At 47.1% G+C, this 18,036-nt stretch overlaps 5 protein-coding genes across 5 annotated transcripts; 2 read left to right on the forward strand and 3 right to left on the reverse strand.

Moving 5' to 3' along the window:
- Positions 1-4,238: 4,238 nt before the first annotated feature.
- On the forward strand, positions 4,239-5,435 carry ALT_2707 (uncharacterized protein; the record flags this gene model as incomplete). The annotated part of the gene is made up of 1 exon (XM_033561268.2): positions 4,239-5,435. One exon carries the CDS (start codon positions 4,239-4,241, stop codon positions 5,433-5,435), a length of 1,197 nt encoding a protein of 398 aa, XP_033417159.2.
- A 1,279-nt stretch (positions 5,436-6,714) lies between these two features.
- Positions 6,715-7,380, reverse strand: ALT_2708 (uncharacterized protein; the record flags this gene model as incomplete). The annotated part of the gene is made up of 1 exon (XM_033561269.2): positions 6,715-7,380. One exon carries the CDS (start codon positions 7,378-7,380, stop codon positions 6,715-6,717), a length of 666 nt encoding a protein of 221 aa, XP_033417160.2.
- A 2,916-nt stretch (positions 7,381-10,296) lies between these two features.
- ALT_2709 (uncharacterized protein) lies at positions 10,297-10,726 on the reverse strand (the record flags this gene model as incomplete). The annotated part of the gene is made up of 2 exons (XM_089599411.1): positions 10,297-10,380; positions 10,472-10,726. 2 exons carry the CDS (start codon positions 10,724-10,726, stop codon positions 10,297-10,299), a joined length of 339 nt encoding a protein of 112 aa, XP_089456154.1.
- A 2,298-nt stretch (positions 10,727-13,024) lies between these two features.
- ALT_2710 (uncharacterized protein) lies at positions 13,025-14,301 on the forward strand (the record flags this gene model as incomplete). Its single annotated transcript, XM_089599412.1, has 4 exons — positions 13,025-13,146; positions 13,254-13,523; positions 13,645-13,739; positions 13,877-14,301. 4 exons carry the CDS (start codon positions 13,025-13,027, stop codon positions 14,299-14,301), a joined length of 912 nt encoding a protein of 303 aa, XP_089456155.1.
- A 1,102-nt stretch (positions 14,302-15,403) lies between these two features.
- Positions 15,404-16,178, reverse strand: ALT_2711 (uncharacterized protein; the record flags this gene model as incomplete). Its single annotated transcript, XM_089599413.1, has 2 exons — positions 15,404-15,759; positions 15,836-16,178. 2 exons carry the CDS (start codon positions 16,176-16,178, stop codon positions 15,404-15,406), a joined length of 699 nt encoding a protein of 232 aa, XP_089456156.1.
- Between the last annotated feature and the right edge of the window lie 1,858 nt (positions 16,179-18,036).

The raw sequence follows: 18,036 nt of genomic DNA on the forward strand, positions 1-18,036 counted from the left end.
ACGACCGTGTAGCTGTGGTTCCCAAGGTGCTCAATGAAGTCTTTGCCGCGCTGGTCCATCCACTTGTTGACCAGCGAAAATCTGGATGTTTTCCACCCATGCCATGTAATAATGCTTTCACAACGTTGCTATTGTTCAAGGACATGATATTGCTGCATTAGAAAATAGAATTTATCCAATGATGCTTTCCAATGGGTATCTCTTTCAACCAGCCCCTACAGCTAATAGGCTTGGCCAGCCTGCAGTATCCTGCACCTTGGAACTGGCCGAAACCAATTCCCTCTAGTGATATCCCTAGTTAACTAGCCTGTTTAACAACCAATTACTAACACCGGCTATGAGGGACGGTTCATACAGTAGCAAAGAGCAAAAGTGCAGCATGTGGCTGGTTAATATCAGCTATCGTTAGGTGCTACCTTGCCGGGGATTTTGATTTTTTTGACTCCTTTGGCCTGTTCAAACTGTGCTAAATGCCCACTGCACGGCCTCTTCGGGTACCTTGACCTGGCAATTTATGGGTCAATGACTGTACCTCGACCGGTCGTGGTTCGGATATGGATTGATCCGCATTATGTTTAACCCACGCCATAACTAGATCAACCTCACCCAGGGCCTGTGCGTAGTGGTCAAGCAGAACTGGCCAGAGCTGCACATGGGCCCACTCAGAGTATTAACACAGTTCAGCTATGCAACATTGTAACTTGAGTATATACCTGTGGGAATCATTTCGCTGCGTCTCCATCTCGCCAGTGCGCAGCCGACTATGCTCACTGTGCCTGGTGACGTTCTGCGACGGGCATGCGACGTCTTAGCGCAGCTGGTAGGCTACCATGATGCCTTCAACCCTTATCCAGAGGCGCTCCATGAACACCCCATCAGAACCGAGTACTGCCGGAACAGAAGGCTGCCCGGGATATCCTGGACAGATGTACGTGCGGACACTGTATATCATCCACTTTCCGGACAAGAGGTGAGAGGGCCCCCTTAATGTACAGTCCAAACTGGAAGATACAGCTGTCATGGCGTGGCCTGAGGGTCTGTCGGGGGTTCTCCTGGCAACCTAGAAGGCAGTGGTGTGTACTAAACGCTGTTGTATGTGATCCTGGCCTACTTTCATCTCCTTCTCTCACTTCTCGTATCTTTCTGGTATATCAAGTGGCGCTTTGATAGAGAGATATTGAAGATCAAATTATTGGTGAATTCCTCAGCGGAGGCGGACTTGATTTCCTTGATGCAGTGGCCTGTGTCTGTTATTGCTGTCTAATCCCAAGTCATAACAAGGATCCATATGTACAATGGTAAATCTCGACTTTATTTTCTCACTCTATTGCTGTCTATACTACTTGAGACGAAACACCGCTCGGTAATTACAGGGGGAACAGTTATACATCGGCCTACCTCTTCTGGCGGAGGGTAAAAGCCTCCCCCCTTGCACAGCAAACGCCCCATCACCCACCTTCCTCACCGCCCCAGAGACTTGGTACCGTTTCAAAAGCACCTGTAGGGGCCTGGGAAGAAGGACAGTACCATTGGTATCAACAGGGGCGTTCACCGTCATGGTAAGTAGGCCATCTCTGTCAAAGGACCAGTCCACCTGAATGACGCCCCCCGGGACAGGATGTCTTCCGCGCGCCCACTGCAGACCCAGGGTGACCGGTTCGACCTTCCACCGCCTGAAGCCGGGAGTCGCTGCCCTGATACCAAGGACATGACGACTCAGCTCAGCCGTTGGAGCAGAACCCCAAGCATGGCAGAGCGACGTCGGGGCGCCGAGACCGGGGCGTCCGCTGGTGTCCAGCGTCTCCCAGGTGCAGCCGGTGTAGTTTCCATGAGCAGGGTCACTTATGGAGCCCCAGTGGGTGTGGAGGAGGTATGTAGCTGTGGCGGCGTTGCGCGTGTGTAACGCGGCTTGGAGATGGTACCCTGAGGCGTAGGGGCTGACCTTCTGCGACCATCCGCTTGCAGCGCTGTTGTGTGAGAAGGCGAGAGCGCCGGCAGAGATGAACAGACTGCGAGCCATGCTGGACAGGAAGGTCCTTGTCGAGACTCCTCCGGTTGAGGGAACGGTGTCGCTGAGGATAGCGAGAGCATATGCTTCCTGCGAGAAGGAGTCTGTGTGGGAGTCGGCGAGGTAGAAGGCGTGCAGCCTGTCGATAAATTTCACGCCAGACCTAGTTCATTAATTCATCATTAGAATATCTGTCAGGTACACAACCTCAAACTGGGCTGCTTTTCCTTTCTCCTCTGCTCTTCTTTATACGTTACGCAACCCCCCAAGCCACAGTTACAAGCTGCCGCCACAAATAGAACCATGGTGCAACTTGGGCGAGTGAATCTGTTCATACCCCACATACAGGCTGCTAAGCAGGCCTGGAACTCCGTGTTCAAAGCATTGCACCACACCAGCAAGCTCATTTTCCACATCGGGGGCGTGTCTCCTGAGGCATCCACCGTTTCCTGCGCGATACTAGCACCTTTGTGATTAATCTCCCTAGACGCATAATCAAACTATGCACGGTGCGTACGGCGTAGACGAGCAAAAGCAGCGTCGTCTTTTCCGACCCGCCAGCGGATCCAAAGGTAGAGGCCCCTCATGCGCCAGGGTGCCAAACCCAACCCGGGAATGCAGAACAATGCATTGAGAATCTGGGGATCGATTTCAATCCACTTTCGTCGCGGTGAGTCCGGGCCGTTGCAGGAGGGATCGCACATGGCGGGGGCGGCATTGCAGAGAAGGAGGAAAAGCATCCCTCCCCAGGCGAGGACATTGAGTCCATATAGTGTGATTAGGGTTCCGAGCGGGGTTCGGAACCATTGCCAGAGATCCAAGGCTTTACGCTTCTTGCTTCGAGATGGGTCGTTTCCTATCAAATCGGACGATGAGCTCTGCGACTGGATGTCAACAAATGCTTCCTCTGCGGAGAATATTCGATCACTGTGCTACCTTACCGTCCGCGAAGATGGGAGGGACATACACCCGAGATCAACCCCTACAACCTGACGGGGAATGAGAAGCGCTTGGATGGCACATATCCAATACCTAGGGACACGACGGTTCTGTACGCGTACAGAAGCCAAATGACTCTTCTTGCGCCGCCAGGTTGGAGAGCGTGGCGTATACGGGTTACAGATGCCGGCCTTTGGATGATGCATTGCCATATTCTTCAGCATATGGTGATGGACATGCAGACAGTTTTTGCTTTTGGCAACCAGTCGGCTCAAGGCGCAATCGGCACCTGTTGATGGGAGTTATCTGACGTATGGTGGCTCGGCATACGGAAACGTTACTTATTTCCCTCTTGCACAGTACTTTTTGCTGAAAGGCTACCCAGACTGTGATTTAGCCTTCTCGGTGAACAATAAGTGAGTTAGCCTGCCCACTCTATAGGGAGAAATTTTAGGATATCCCTGAGCTGGTTGCACTGAAGTCTTGTATCTAGAATACTTTGGGCCATTGAAGGGTGTGTGGCATGATCCAGTCAAGAAAGCGTTGCAAACAGGATTCTACTCAACTGATTATAATACAATATAAAGTCTCCACAACAGACCTTAGTGATCAGTAGACTTCTCCTATGGGAGGGATTCTTGGGAGATCTAGGCCAAAAGAATGAAGAAGTGAAATAAATACATCAGCTGCCTATTAGTTCCCTGCCTGGAGTCACAGCTTTACACATAGCCTGTTTCCAATTGTTATTACATAGCCTATGAGTAGACTTGTAGTCAACGCTTCCCCAATAATACATGTTATGACTGGAAATATATATATATAATATATATATAATTAATTTTTTTTTTTTTTTTTTTTTTTTTTTTTTTTCACACAGATTTCCCATTAGAGGAACCTGCCCATGATGTTTCTTTTCCAGGCTGTTTTAGATCCTTCACTTTTTTCAGCCAGCAAACTCTATTATATTATATATTACGGTGTCGTAATAGGCAGCACTAACTGTCAATCTGGGTTTTGTAATCTATGATGCCACAATTACGTGGTGTATAAGACTGCACATTCTCGAATAGAGTATGGGATTAGACAACAGGCCCGCACTTGAACTATGCAAGCAGCATGGGATAGGTAAAGTATCCCGGAAGCTCTCTCCCTTGGTCGCACTTACAAATAGACATCTAAGCCAACTAGATATTCAAACATAAATAATCTCTTAAACTCACCTAACTGATGTTACATTTGATTAATAATTAACCGCGTTGATTAGCCTCATTTAAAAAGCACGTTAGTGACTATGGCAACCATAAATCTTCCTCCTGGTTTCAAGTTTGATCAGGTCCAGTTCTATAAGAAGCAAGTTCCGCCACGCACACAACAGGCGCCTTTAGGTGCACTGGCAAAGCTTGCTGGAAGATTCACTGGAACAGGCTTTAATACAATCTTCCGCCCGAACAGCGGACCACCACCACTAGGAACAACTTTCCCCAATCCTGTCTCTCCAACCCCTCCAGCGTTCCCCAGCGACAACGTCTTGGAGTTGAATCTGACAAAAGAGACAGTAACATTCTCGCAACCACTTTCTGCTGTGCCGAATCGCGGATTTGGGTCACAGAAGGACATTTTTCTCAATGGCGTGCCTTATGTACAGGCTGTCAATGATGTAACGAACACGGAGACCGGAAGGGGGGATGGCAATGCCACTGGTATTCACTTCGAGACTGGATTGTGGATGAACATCCCGGCCACAGACAATAATCCAGTTCTTGGAGATTCACTTGTACGCATGGCATCCATTCCGCATGGCACAACTATCAATGCTCAATGCCTAGCGCCTACAAACACTTTCCAAGGTCCACCACAGATATCACCAGTCAGCTTGAAGCCTTTCGGCGTGGGCAACATACAATCAAAAATTGAACTTAATAGCTTAAATATTCAAGACTCTAATACTCCTCGGCTCCCGCAGGATCTCTCAAAATTTAATGCTGCTGGCACTATCACCCAAGATATCCTGGATGATCCGAATACCGTTTTGCGCAACAGCATAGAAGGACAGAATATTACCCAAACCATCGTCTTTACGGTGTCCACAGATCCGCTGCTTCCGGAGTTTGGTGGTGGGACGGCGAACATCGCATTCTTATTAGGCAATCCTGGGGCCACGGCGCTGAATGCAAATGTGCCCCAGATGCAAGCTACCTTCTGGATTGAGACTGTGGGATATTCTCTCACGGTTCCAGTCTTCAAACCTGGACAAGAACCTATGGAAATCTCAGCTCCGGAGTCACTATCGGGTCAGCCGCGGCCAGTGTTCCTCGTCAGCCCACCATATGAGATTACTTCGCCCAAAACGATCAATGTCACTTCAACACAGATTCAGTATTCTCAGGTAGTATTCATGAACTTTGACGGTATAACCTGGCCGCATGTCTCAGTATCGACGCTGATTCCGTCAACGCCTGTGCCGGTCCCAGATTCAGTCTGGAGTTGATGGGCGATTGAAATTGCAATTATTGAGTGTCGCATAGTGTTATGCTATCCAGAATCTATCTTTATTGGAATCCTCCATTTATCTGTTTTTATGCGCCGCCTACCGATGCAGCTACCAAGTCAGGAAGGAAATGCTTGCTAGCCATAGCCTTCTTTGCGCGAGGTCTAAACCATTAAATTATCCCAATGAAAAGGATGATCAACCCACTAGCAGATGCTTTCAAGACAAGCCTACTCGACATTTCTTCCTACTTGATGATGGCTGTTCCCTGCTCCGTAATTTACCTATTGTCATATCCGAGCATTGTGTACTGTTGGGGACAGTACGCCGCAGTCGTTGGATCAGTCAGTTGATTTTGTTCGGCGTCAATCTCCTAATTTCCATAGTAGCATGATTACCAGTCTAGTCAGTGCATGGATAAGAAGGTCTCATTCCATGGACAACTAAATGAGTCTGGACCTTGGAAATAAAATTAGGTCATTGAAAACGGACACAATAATAGGACAATACTAAGAAATATTAGATTAAGTCACCTGTGAAGTTCTGTCTGTTCTCCCGATGTTGAACCGCGGTTTTAAGCCAACCCAACCCAGGTCAGGCTGTACATTTACGACTGATTTATGGGAAGTTGCCTGTGGGACATGGTTAATCATAACGGCTCCAAAACTGGACCAAATTCGGGATAACTAAGACAATTGACACCCTGGTCGCTAGCGTCTACTCAAACGTTCAGACTCTAAAATATATTTGGTAGAAGCATCTTTCCTAGGCCCATCGTTTCAGGCGGTAAGGTAAATGGGTAAAAATCCGATTAGCCAAAAGTATCGAACGATACACCTTGCAGAAACGTACAGCACACTTTCCCTAGAAGGAGTCAAGGTGCAGGTATAACTGAAAATAAAACCCCAATGAACGAATACCCCACTATGTTGTACGTTATATAGCTTAGATTGGGTTATAGTAGTATATAGATAAAGATTAATAAGGGATCCTAGTCCACATCGTTTCTAGTATGAGTCCATGGAATCATGGGTTCCGATAGAAAATGCTCACTTAATAGGATGCACAGTACACTAGGTAACCAGAGTATCCCGTAGCGGGTGACAGAATTCATCTGACCTCAGTAACAAGGAGCATCACTTTGTGGACTATCATGAAGGCTAGTAATACATCCAACATGGTCACCGCGGATTTTGCAGTTTATTTCTCAAACGGCATACTACACATTCTCATTTTGATCATACCTTACAAAAGGCCTATTCCAGACTGTCACTCTGAGTTAAGTGGTCCTGGTATCCCTCTTCTGAGGGGTCCATACATCCGGACGGTTTGCCGTATTGCTGTCTCTCACGGAGATATAGTCATTCCAGAAGGCTATAATCTGCTTGTAGGTCACTTCCCTAACTCCTGCTTTCAGTCCACTCTCACAGAATTCAATATCATCTCGAACTTTCTGGAGGCTATGCGCATAGTTGATTAATCGCGTAGGTTGCCCTTGACCCTTGATCAAGGATAGCACACCAGTGATGAGTGCAGTAATGGCGCCTAGGACAGCGACGACAATATGATGGTCTCCGCTAATTGCAGAAATAATGACCAGAGTTGAGGAAATTACTAGCTGAAGAGCCAGGCATGCATACACAAGTATTTCAAATGTGTATAGCCGTCGCAATGTCGACTTCTCCTCCCTGAGGATCTTTGGGTATATGGCCATGGCATCTTGCGGTTCGCGATAGTCTGATTTCATCCACTCTGGGACCCAGCGGTACCATATCCTTCGGGTTGGGCTGCTTCTGGCTGTTCTGCCATCGGTTCCTAGCAAAACCTGGAAATCGGCCAGTCTAATAGATGCGTCGCCACCTGGTACCGCCTGTGGCTGTGATAACACGGCTGAATTAGGAGTGCGGTCTCTGTTGGCAGGCGAAGCAGCGTCGGCAGAGCTCATATTGAAAGAGAGCAAGTATTCTAAAGGAGAGAGTATTCTTAACAGCTTGATTCGGACGTTCTGGGCGAAAGTCTGCGTTCTAAATACAGCAGTAACGGATTCCCCATTATATAGACAAAGGAACTGGTTGAGTGATGTATGATTAAGCCTTTCTATACAATCAGAAGACCTATTCTAAGCTCGCCACAAAGCATACGCGCAACTGCTCTGACAAAGTATAACCTTGTTAAGGCCCTGTTACGCAGCAAGGATTCGCTCGTCTTCGTTGACAATGATTATTCTCTCTTATTCCATCTTAGTCGCTTAGAGAGACCAAGAGGTAATTGGGCATTTTACCACTAGGCAATAGATGTGCAACGGTAGAATCTGTCGTAATCATGTACATAGGAGCGGTGTAATTCTCTTTCCTTTCCTCTTTATTAGCTGTCTATCCAGCTGAGAAGGATAATGGTGAGCACTCCCAGTGCGCACAGAGTTTGACACAGCTATCTGCTTGCAGTAATTGCTATGTCATATACTATAAGTTTTATGGTCCATCTTCTCTTTCTCCCTCTGCTGGATTGGGGGATGGAACTATAGTGGAAAAGTCCACTGGTGGCGCCTAATGCTGATAGTGTTTGGCGTTGGACCTAGACTATATGTTTCGATGGAACCTTTACTGCAGGATTACTATTACTTATTTGGAGCTGTGGTTAGTTAATCAAGAAGTGGCCTCGCCACAAAGTGTATCATTCTATTAAGGTTTAATCTCAGCTTCTTGTTAGTCTAGAGCGCGGAAACTAGTGTCATCTGAACATAATGGGGGACAACCATGGTACGCATAGCTGACAGTAGTATCCTAGCCTTTAATCAAACTATTGCTCCCCCCAACCTCTAAAAACAATAACTGAGCATGAAAATAATATCATTAACTTCTTTCCCTTCTCATCTAAAATTATCATAGTCGCAAACGGAAGTGAAAGCATTGGTCTTGAGGTCATCATGACCCCAAAGCGCTATCACCACTTATTCATGTATTCTCTAATGTATTCTCGCTATTTCATGTATTTGTCCTCGAAAGGCATAAATAGAGGCTACTCTCCCGGCATTGATGCTTTTAATCTTTGCTGCCGGATCAATTGAACTCTCAAATATTACTATCAGACTATTTGCCAGACATCAGAGTACCATTGCCAGTATGAGGTGTTCTTTTCTATTCCTTGCAGCTGCCCTCGTGGCACCTACCCTAGCCATCTCTGAACCTGCCTGGATGAAATATCTAGCAGGACTAGATGAGCCAGCAGACGCAGCTGAACAAGTCGATCTCAACTATTTAGCTCATCTGGCTGACATAGCTGATTCCGTCGGTGTGGCCAATCCAGTCAACCCGGATGAACTGGCTTACCTAGCTGAGATTGCGTATCTAACTGATGGTAAAGTTAAGATCCGCAACAATTGTCCACATAGGGTATATTATTGGGTAGCTGTTCCAGGAAACCAGTATGGGCCATTCGCTATTGAACATGGCAAAGAATCCCCTCCCGAGACAATCACGGATGGAAAAGCCATAAAATTCACCGACACCAGAAATGCACCAAACAGTTGCAAACAGGTCGCCCTTGGGGTTCCCCCAGGTGATAAGTACAACTGGGAAGTGGATAAAATCAGTGATGGCCATGAGTTCCGCCATGACGTCTGTGCTCGCTGTGGCAGCCAGGACTGTGGGGAGGGGGCTTCGTGTGATAAATCTCGAACTCTTCGAGTTCAATTATGCTAAAGGGCCGCTTATTTCTCACTTTACTATGTATGTCCACCTCAAGGCTATTCCTTACTTCATTCTTGTACTCACTAAGTTTAGAACCGCATAGGCTGTTAGTGGAGGAACCTCTCGTTGGGTTCGGTGTCTGTTGAAATGCAAGGTCGAGGGGAAATCGAAGCGTCTCTACGCAGGATCTTGTTATATGTTTGGGGTTGACATGACCTTCTGGTTTTGCGCCGAGAATCATTCCTGCAACACAATGTTTATATTAATATCTCTATCTTACGGTCTTCTGAACTCTGCCACTATAGCAGTAGCTTAAGTATTGATCAAATTTTTGTATACTCCAGTTGGATGATCAACCAATAAAAAGAAAGGATAATTTAAAGATTTAATTCCTCATCTAAGATTTTGTCATCTTCCAACGCTTGACGTATCAGCTCAGAAATAAATATTCATTACATTGACTGAAATGCTGACAATGGTAATATAACTAACTACTCAACAGAACTACAGTCCTTACTAATATCGCCTTCACCAGCAAGTATATGATGCCTAATTTTGGACCCAACTTGGAAGCCTCCGCCATGGATAATGGGCAGGTAGTAATAACGGTGGGGCAACTGTATTCTTTGTCATGTACAAATCAGTATGCTGTTTCACTGTGCAAGGCAGTAGTAGCACCTGTAGTAGTATTCATACGCTGACCCTCGTCCTTCAGTTGTTTATAAATCACTCACTCTACATTAGATCGGATATGGATTCGTACTTTGGCCCTCGTTATGTTCATTTCCCCAACACTTGACTGCAGAGGTAAATCACTCTTGGTTTTATTGTGTATAGGGCTGCTTACTAGAGACAAAAAATTGTTGAACCCTACCAGGACGGACAATTTACTGACCAAATCCAGCGCAATACGGTAATATTATCCCATTGTCATTACTCAAAGGATATAAGATAGGTTATATGCAACCCCGCATAGACAAACGCATGGTGATATGTTGAATACACCAGCCTTTACAACACAGCTTGTTGAACCGCTGTCCATACTATTACCTGGTACTCTGCTTTCTTTTCACAGCAGGAATTCATGTGGAGACTTCCTCATATCGCTAGCAGGATTAATCAGCGGAGACTTAAGATTGTTGGCTCTGAGACATACCTAGGCTGATACAAGGTTACAGGGAGCCCGGTGCCAGCTTTACAGGTCGCTGGATTTGTTGCAGGTTCTCCAGCACACCAATGCAGAGAATTACATCCATCTGGTGAAACATGAACACATCCAGAAAAGCCATTGCCAATCGGCTGAATGACATAGTTAAATGTGCCTTGATCACCAGAGACATAGCTCACTTCTACCTGTTGGTTAAATTTCACATCCGCAACCGGTGCGCCTGGAACTGAGTGGTGCTGCCCAGGCGGAATATGGAATTGATCTCCCTGTGGTTCTACATCCACGTCGACGTCAAATGGGGCCTTGTTTTGGATATAGACAGTACCAGCATTGGCAAGATGGATCGGACCAGAGAGGTAATGCCGCCAGTAGTAGGCTGGATTTCCCAGGGCAGGGGCGACAAGAGCCGCAATTGAGAGCACTGAATACTTCATGTCGTCGATTCGTTTGAGGCGAATATCAAAGATCAATGCAGATCAATGTTAAAGGAGTGAGGATGGTACTGGAGATTTAGCTATTAGACTATCTTTGGGAAACCTCCTTGCTTTATGGCTTTGCATCTATGCGCAGAGACTCCAACGAGAGTTGATAATGATCAATGACAGTCATGATGTAATGGCTCAAATCTTTTGTCTATCAGTAACTTCCATATCCGGAATAGATGTCAGTACTTCCACATCTGGAATAGATGTCAGTACTTCTATGGGATTTTGGACCATAGAGTGACTTGAGATGGTTGATTTTGTTGATGAAAACGCAACTCCATTGCAGAGGATTGAGTAGAAAATATTGTGGTTCCACCCGAAACCAAAAGTGATAGTGGAATAGTTTTGTCTCAGAGGTTAAGCTTGCTCAGTTCAATGGTTAACTACACCTAATCCAATATAAACTTTCAATACATTCTTGCGGAACACTCGGAAGAAGCGGCGACATACTGCAAACAGTTGTTGGGTGTCTGGTCTAAGCATCATAGAAACTGACAACGGAGCCATGTATTGTGGGTGATCATCTATCATACAGCGATATGGGAAAACCATGGTATGTGTCCACAACCACCCAAGTAATATATAATATTATTTTTTGCTCTACAGCAGGCTTTTCATAATTCTATAACTTCTTCCCTTTCATTTTTATGTATTTTCATTAATGCTATAGTATAATTAAAAAAAAACCATGGCCCATTAGTAGGGTCTCAGGGATGGGCCGATAATTCCTGTATAATAACTATCAGCCTATGCAAGGTCAGCCGGAATGTCTGAGGTTAGCTGGCAAGAATTGTAGCCTAATATTATAATAAAGAACTAAGGGTTGCTTCAGTGACATAAGGTATGTTAGAGAGTTAGAGCCAAAATAAACTATAGCAATAATGAAGCTTGGGCATGATTAATTAGCCTCCGATCATGGGGCACCAAATCAGACGATAATGTAATTCCTGTTTAGACTTAAGGCAAAACCCGACCCAGACACCCACAAGATCGTCCCGAAGCACACCTGATAGCCATAGCACCGCCACATCCGAGACCGGTGAGACAAGAATCATGGCTCTTTCTGGAAAAAGAGAGAAAGAGTTGGAGATAGAGAGGTTCAGACCCCTATCACTCACAGTCTATGTTTATGTTTGTACACAAGCTGCTGGAAGGAAAAGTATAACTCTACGTAACACAGCCATGGTTTATCTAGGGTGAGATAAGAGTACTGGTTCTCCATAGGGTGGTGCGCCTCTCGGGAGAGCACTATTAAGGGTTTGTTACCAGAGGATGTGGTCCATATGTAAGGTGTGCTTGCGGAGCTACTTTGGAGCTGGGGCATCACCACAGTTTACTAATGCTGATATCTGGAGTGAGTACAATGCTCTGAAGAGAACTATCTTAAATTTACAATACTGCCACACAGGACGAGTGTCTTATCCTACACTCCAACTAACCACTACTTTGCCCTGGCCACGCATCATATCATCTTCGATCAAGCCAGCACCGACAGTTTCATGTCTGACCTTGATCGCATCTACAGAAAGAAACTAATATGAAAATTTAGCCAGTCCCCTGCAATACCTCGGCTACTCCAATCGGTTGCATGAAGAGCACACTCCAGGTAAATGGATCAACGCAAGGATATTTAGGCGCCGTGAATTGGCTATAATCCTAGAGCCCCTTCCCCTCCATTGAAGCAGCATCCCAGAGCGCCGTCCTCTCAAGAGATATAGCTCTCGCACTGGGCTTCCAGAATGCGAGTTTCGTACTGACAGCAAGCTCACAAGCAGAATCCGGCAAGTCAACCACAAGTATAGGTCCTTGCCACTCTGCTTTCACCCTGACAGCCTTCCAGGTTTTACTCTTGAGTACAGAGGAAGTTTTCATCAGCTTTGCCAACACCTATCATCAAGACAAAGGCATGTGGGCTGGAATTAGCCCATTCTTAAACATGCTGCCTTCCCAAATAAAGGCACACCATCACAGTCCTTTGCAGATGCCATAGTCAACTCACAGGAAAAGAGCCACTGGGCTCTCTCCAACGTGATCTCCCTTGAGGTCATCACCGCTAGCTCAGGCATTTATAAATTCGCGGAGACGAGCATTGAGAGCAGACATGAGTTCTTGACTGCGACAGTGAGATGATGGCCAAGGATCAGGCCGAGCTCCCATACAATATTCCTTTTACAACCATTACCAACACAGCAGCAGATGGTGACGCGGACACAAAAATCGTCTTTAATATTCAAAATTTTTTCTATAATGCCGACGGCCCGGATTCCTACGAACGGCTACGAAGACATCCTGCAATTTGCTGATCGGCCTGCCAATCCAGCGAATAGCAAATGGAAGTTCGGGCAATCCTTTTGTCCAGGGCTATCGCGGTTGGTCATGGTGAGTAAATAACAATCAGGTGCCTCTGCATTGCCAAAGCCGACTTGATACAATGTCCTGGCTTCAAAATCACCTGGATGAACACTGTCGTACACAGGTTAGATGCGCTGCTCCCATCCATAAGTGACCGGTTCACCGTAGCCGACGGCGTCAACAAGGTCATCACTTACAAGGAGCTTTCGAGGCAACCTGACCGCATCGCATCGTCACTGCTGGCTCTAAAATCGCCATTTACCAAACTCCAACCATTTTCTGGGTTGCCTCTGTGGTGGCGATTCTCAAGATTGGAGCAGTCTACATCCCGCTTGACGCTGTGGCTCCGCCCGCCCGCTTGGCTCTCATGGTCCAGGACTGCAGGCCTGCAGCGGTCTTGATTAATGAGTCTACCAGGGAGATAGTGAGGGTCTTTGTCTCTTTAATTTGTATGGTCTGACAGAGACGACATGCTGGTCGACCAGGATGCCTCTTGATTATGCTGATCCTGACAGATACGCCGGCGCTGTGCCCGTGGGCCGGGAACCTGCGAGCGAGTGCTTCTATATTCTCAACAACAAGCAGTGCCTGCAGCCTCTCGGCTTATCCAGTCAAGTTGCCATCGGTGGCGTTGGAGCGCAAAAGGCTGTTTGAACGACGCGTAACGGACGAAGGCGTCATTTGGGCCCGATCCATTTGCAACCTCTAAGTACACCAGGCGTGGATGGACAACCATGCGCTGTACAGGTGACGCTGGCCACTTGAAAGAAAATGGGACGCTGGTCCTCAAAGGCCGCCTCTGCGGTGACACCGAGGTCAAGCCAAACGGAATTCGAATCGGCCACAAAGACGTGGAACAGACTGTACTAAAAGCGTCTCAAGGCCAGCTCGCCCATACGACGGCGTGCGTGCGTAGTAATCTGCCGGCATCTGGGGACGACGAACAAGCAGCACTCAAATACATGGTCGCCTACTGTATCTTCTCTTCTGAACGAGTGCTAGGCGAAAGCTACGACGCAGAGTTGACCATTCAAAGGATCCTAGAGACCCTGCCTCTGCCGGGTTCAATGCGACCATCCATCCTTTTCCCCGTTGATGACCTTCCGAGAACAGCAGCGGGAAAGCTGGATAGGCGCACTCCTGAAGATTTGCAAATCCCCACAGACCATTGAATAGCGTTAATGGGGCGACCACGACTACCCTGATCTCTACGCTCTCAGACGCCGAGGGCAGACTGCTCGGGCCGTGGTAATGGATTCTCTCTGAGGAAGGGCTTCGGTATGTCGACATCTGCGGCAGGTCTGACTTCTTCAGCGATGGTGGCACCTCCATGCTGCTGGTGCAGCTGCAACAAAGAGTAATCGAACGATACCAGGTTTCCGTTACCCTCCTGGACCTGTTCAGAACGAGGACCCTTGGTGGCATGGCCGCGTCCTCCAGCGCGCCTTGGGACAGGAGAACGATGTACCGAACGCGCCAGATGGAGATTAGTTTAACTCTATTGACTGGGCCAGGTAGACAGTGTTTGAACTGGAAGTGCCAGTGGTAGACGCAAGAGCTCCATCTCCCAGGCAGCCCCCTCGGGTGGTTATTTTGACTAGTGCAACTGGGTTTCTTGGTCAGCATCTGCTTCATGGGGTTCTCGAGCAGTGGGGTGTCGACAAGGTCATATGCATCGTAAACAGGAATTAGACTGATGAAAGGAAGAGAGAGCTTCTCCTGTCTCCACCAGTCGAGTGCTTGGAAGGCGATCTGTGAGCTTCCAATCTTGGTTACCCCTGATTGACATCGATCGCACGCGAGGCTCTCTGGGATGGGTCTTGTTGGGACTTGTCGGTTATCACACCCAATGCTACGGGAGAATCTTTCGGCCTCTTCGGCCCACATTCGCCTAGTCTATATAGGGGAAATGTTCGGGACTACTGACTCATATTATTGATGTTCTCATCATTCAGTTTAGAGGCTTCTTAAGAAGTTAAGATCCAGGATTTAAGTAGGCTTGGCGTCAGTAGAAAAAGATGCTTGAACTTTGCCTGACTGCATAGGCACTGCTGTCCATACATGCTGTATTCTACAGCTCCCTTGGCGGAGATGAAAATTCCATGGCTAAGCTTAGAATTCTAGCGAGTTTTTTTGAAGCGTCCCGGTATTAATGTTGGTAAAAAATGACTCCCAAAGAATGTCTCAGTCTGTCGGACATGAGTTCAATTGTAGTATAGGAAGTACAAAGAAGATGATATACGTAGGATGCAATGAACCATTAAAGGGCAGAAACTACTTGGATACGCCCCAATCCTTGCCTGATTCAAGCACGACCACCCCCATAGCCACGTCCATGCGGTCCTCCATCGTCACATAGCCCGTCTTTCTCGCAAGCACGGCATTTCGCACGGCGTCTTTCCAGCTAGTCCACCAGTCTTGCTCATCCTGGACGGCACAACGTCGACCAGCCTCATTGGCGGGAACATTTGCAAATGGCCAGATCACCTCGGCACACTCGTAGCGCTTGGTGCGGTCTTTCTTCAGAGGTGGCTCCATACTCCAATAGAAGAGGTCTTTGAATGAAGCCTTCGGCTCAGCTCCGTGTCGGACAGCGACCTCTGCAAAGGTTGTGGGGAAGCTGACCTCCACTACGCCTTGGTAGCGAGTCGACGCCACAGTGTTACGGATCAGGCCGTCGACTCTGTCTTGGTCGAAATTGACCACCCGACGCTTTCGTCTCTCCATATTCAAGATGTGTGCCACGAATGCGGACGAGCAGCTTGGGAGGCAGCTGAACCTGCTCCTGCATAAGCTGCAGAAGGGCACCAGGATCGCGACTGAAGCTCTCGTAACTAGTCACAGTGGTGACGTGGTCATCTGTTAGCCTACCGCCTGGGATCTGGTATTGCGAGAATTCGAGGGATGTAAACAACGGGGGTCGGCGAAGGTCTTGGCTCAGCGTCAGCGTGAGCGAACGAGGAGAGGTAGACACTGGTGTACTGATGGCAGTCGAGGAGTACGCCGGCGGCAGTGGGCTGGAATCGCTCGACTGTTTGGAGTCTGCCATATCGACGAGAGTGTAGTTTGATTCTTAAGAACGAGATGCGAGAAGACGGATATAGAAAAGTTCGTTGGTGGAGGTGGTGGAGGTGACGGCGGGGATGGAGTCCTAATATGACATGAATGCAGTGGCTTGGCTGCTTGCACTATTACCCCCAATTAAGAGGTATTACAAATACCGGTAACAGTTGAGTTTCAATCTTATGTACTTAGTATAGACTATACAGCTGCCAGTAGCACTATGCTACTAACCTACTGATTTGGTACAGCAGATATTGCGTGACTGGATTTAGTCCATATAGGCTTCAAATATGAGGCAGTCTTTAAGTGCGTGCAGAAATCAACAAATTCCGGCCCTGGCACACATAAGCATGTCATGGATGTTCGGCAGCAGAGTATCTGCTGTTGAGAATTAGAGAATGTCAGACCCCTGAAATGTAGTAGCTGGAATGCCCAGAGGTACTGCTATTGAGCGCCCTCTCATAACTGTTGAATAGACCTTGCTACGTACTACCCTACCACTCCTGAATCCCACTATTGCTGTATGTCTGCATCTTCCGTTCACTGCGTATCTTGAATGGCTTGGTTCGGTATTTGTAATACGGAATCTTGACTAGGTGGTCCCGATTCCTGCAACCTTGTGCCCACTACTCGATGAGGCTGACAGAATCGTGGGACGGAGACGAACGGAGCTCTCAGAGAAAAGGGTGATGCTGCTGGCATGAGATAGACATGGAGACATCATGACGAGCGTAACGGTGTGTTTGAATTACTGCGACAGGGGTAGATTCAAGGCAGAGACATACTAGATGCAGCCGACTAGCAGAGAATAGCCAGATTGGAATACTTCTGCCTAATCTTGACCTCGCCGTATATTCGTAGGTTTTATTATTAAGTGTTTTACAGATCTTAATGAATCATCTAGTATCGGTTGGTATAGTATAATCTTGTATCATAGTCAGTATATATATATTTGTGCCTTCAGCTTGGAGAAAATGGACACTGTCGCTTATTTGGACTGAATCCAGGAGATAAGTACAACTAGGTGGAATGAATCATGAATAAAGTTATTTAAAAGTGCAGGCACGACTCTTAAATTATGTTGCTAATTCTCAACCAAGCTTTTTTACGGGATATAAGAAAAGTCTTCTTAGCGGCTACATAGACTGAAGCCCCGCGCGGTCGTATTCACTTTCTTCAGGTTGCCATTGTAGGATGGAATTGAGGCAAGGAAGGTTCTTGCAGCTACAGGAGAACTTTAATAATAAATCACAAAATAAAGCCTGCCTGTCTTTGGGCAGTGACGCGATATAACAGCTACCTAACAGCACTACTATACGCAGCAACCGCCAGGAATTCAATGCTGCCCGGACCAAAGAAAATCAGCATTGTAAGTATTTTTTATATGCAACAACCTTCACACTCATGTATTCTAGGAGGACCATTCCTACACAGATGTCCAGAAGGCTGCGGAGACTATATTTGATGCATTATGCAGTAGCCCAGTCGTACATGAAGAGAGACAATAGAGCAACTGCAAGAGGAAGGAATGATGTGCTTGCTGCAGGTACAGAAACTACAGCAAGGGTGTCAACTCTATACCCATTTCACATATATAAAATCTGGTCGATATTGCACAAGCTACAAGGCATGCCAACACCTATTAGCAAGGCCTCCTGTACCCAGCTAGAGAAGCTACCGTACCCGGTAGGCACGTCTGTTTTCCAGCTGCTTAGGAAACTATATTCTTATACACTGAAGTCCTCCCTAGCCTGCAGTCACCCATTGCCTTGCACAGCTCATGACTATCTGCGGCCGGGTGATTGCTATCGCTGTATCAACCATGGAAATTGAACCAACATAAC

Source organism: Aspergillus lentulus, assembly GCF_001445615.1.
Source record: "Aspergillus lentulus DNA, contig: Alt05, strain: IFM 54703, whole genome shotgun sequence".
Taxonomy (NCBI): domain Eukaryota; kingdom Fungi; phylum Ascomycota; class Eurotiomycetes; order Eurotiales; family Aspergillaceae; genus Aspergillus; species Aspergillus lentulus.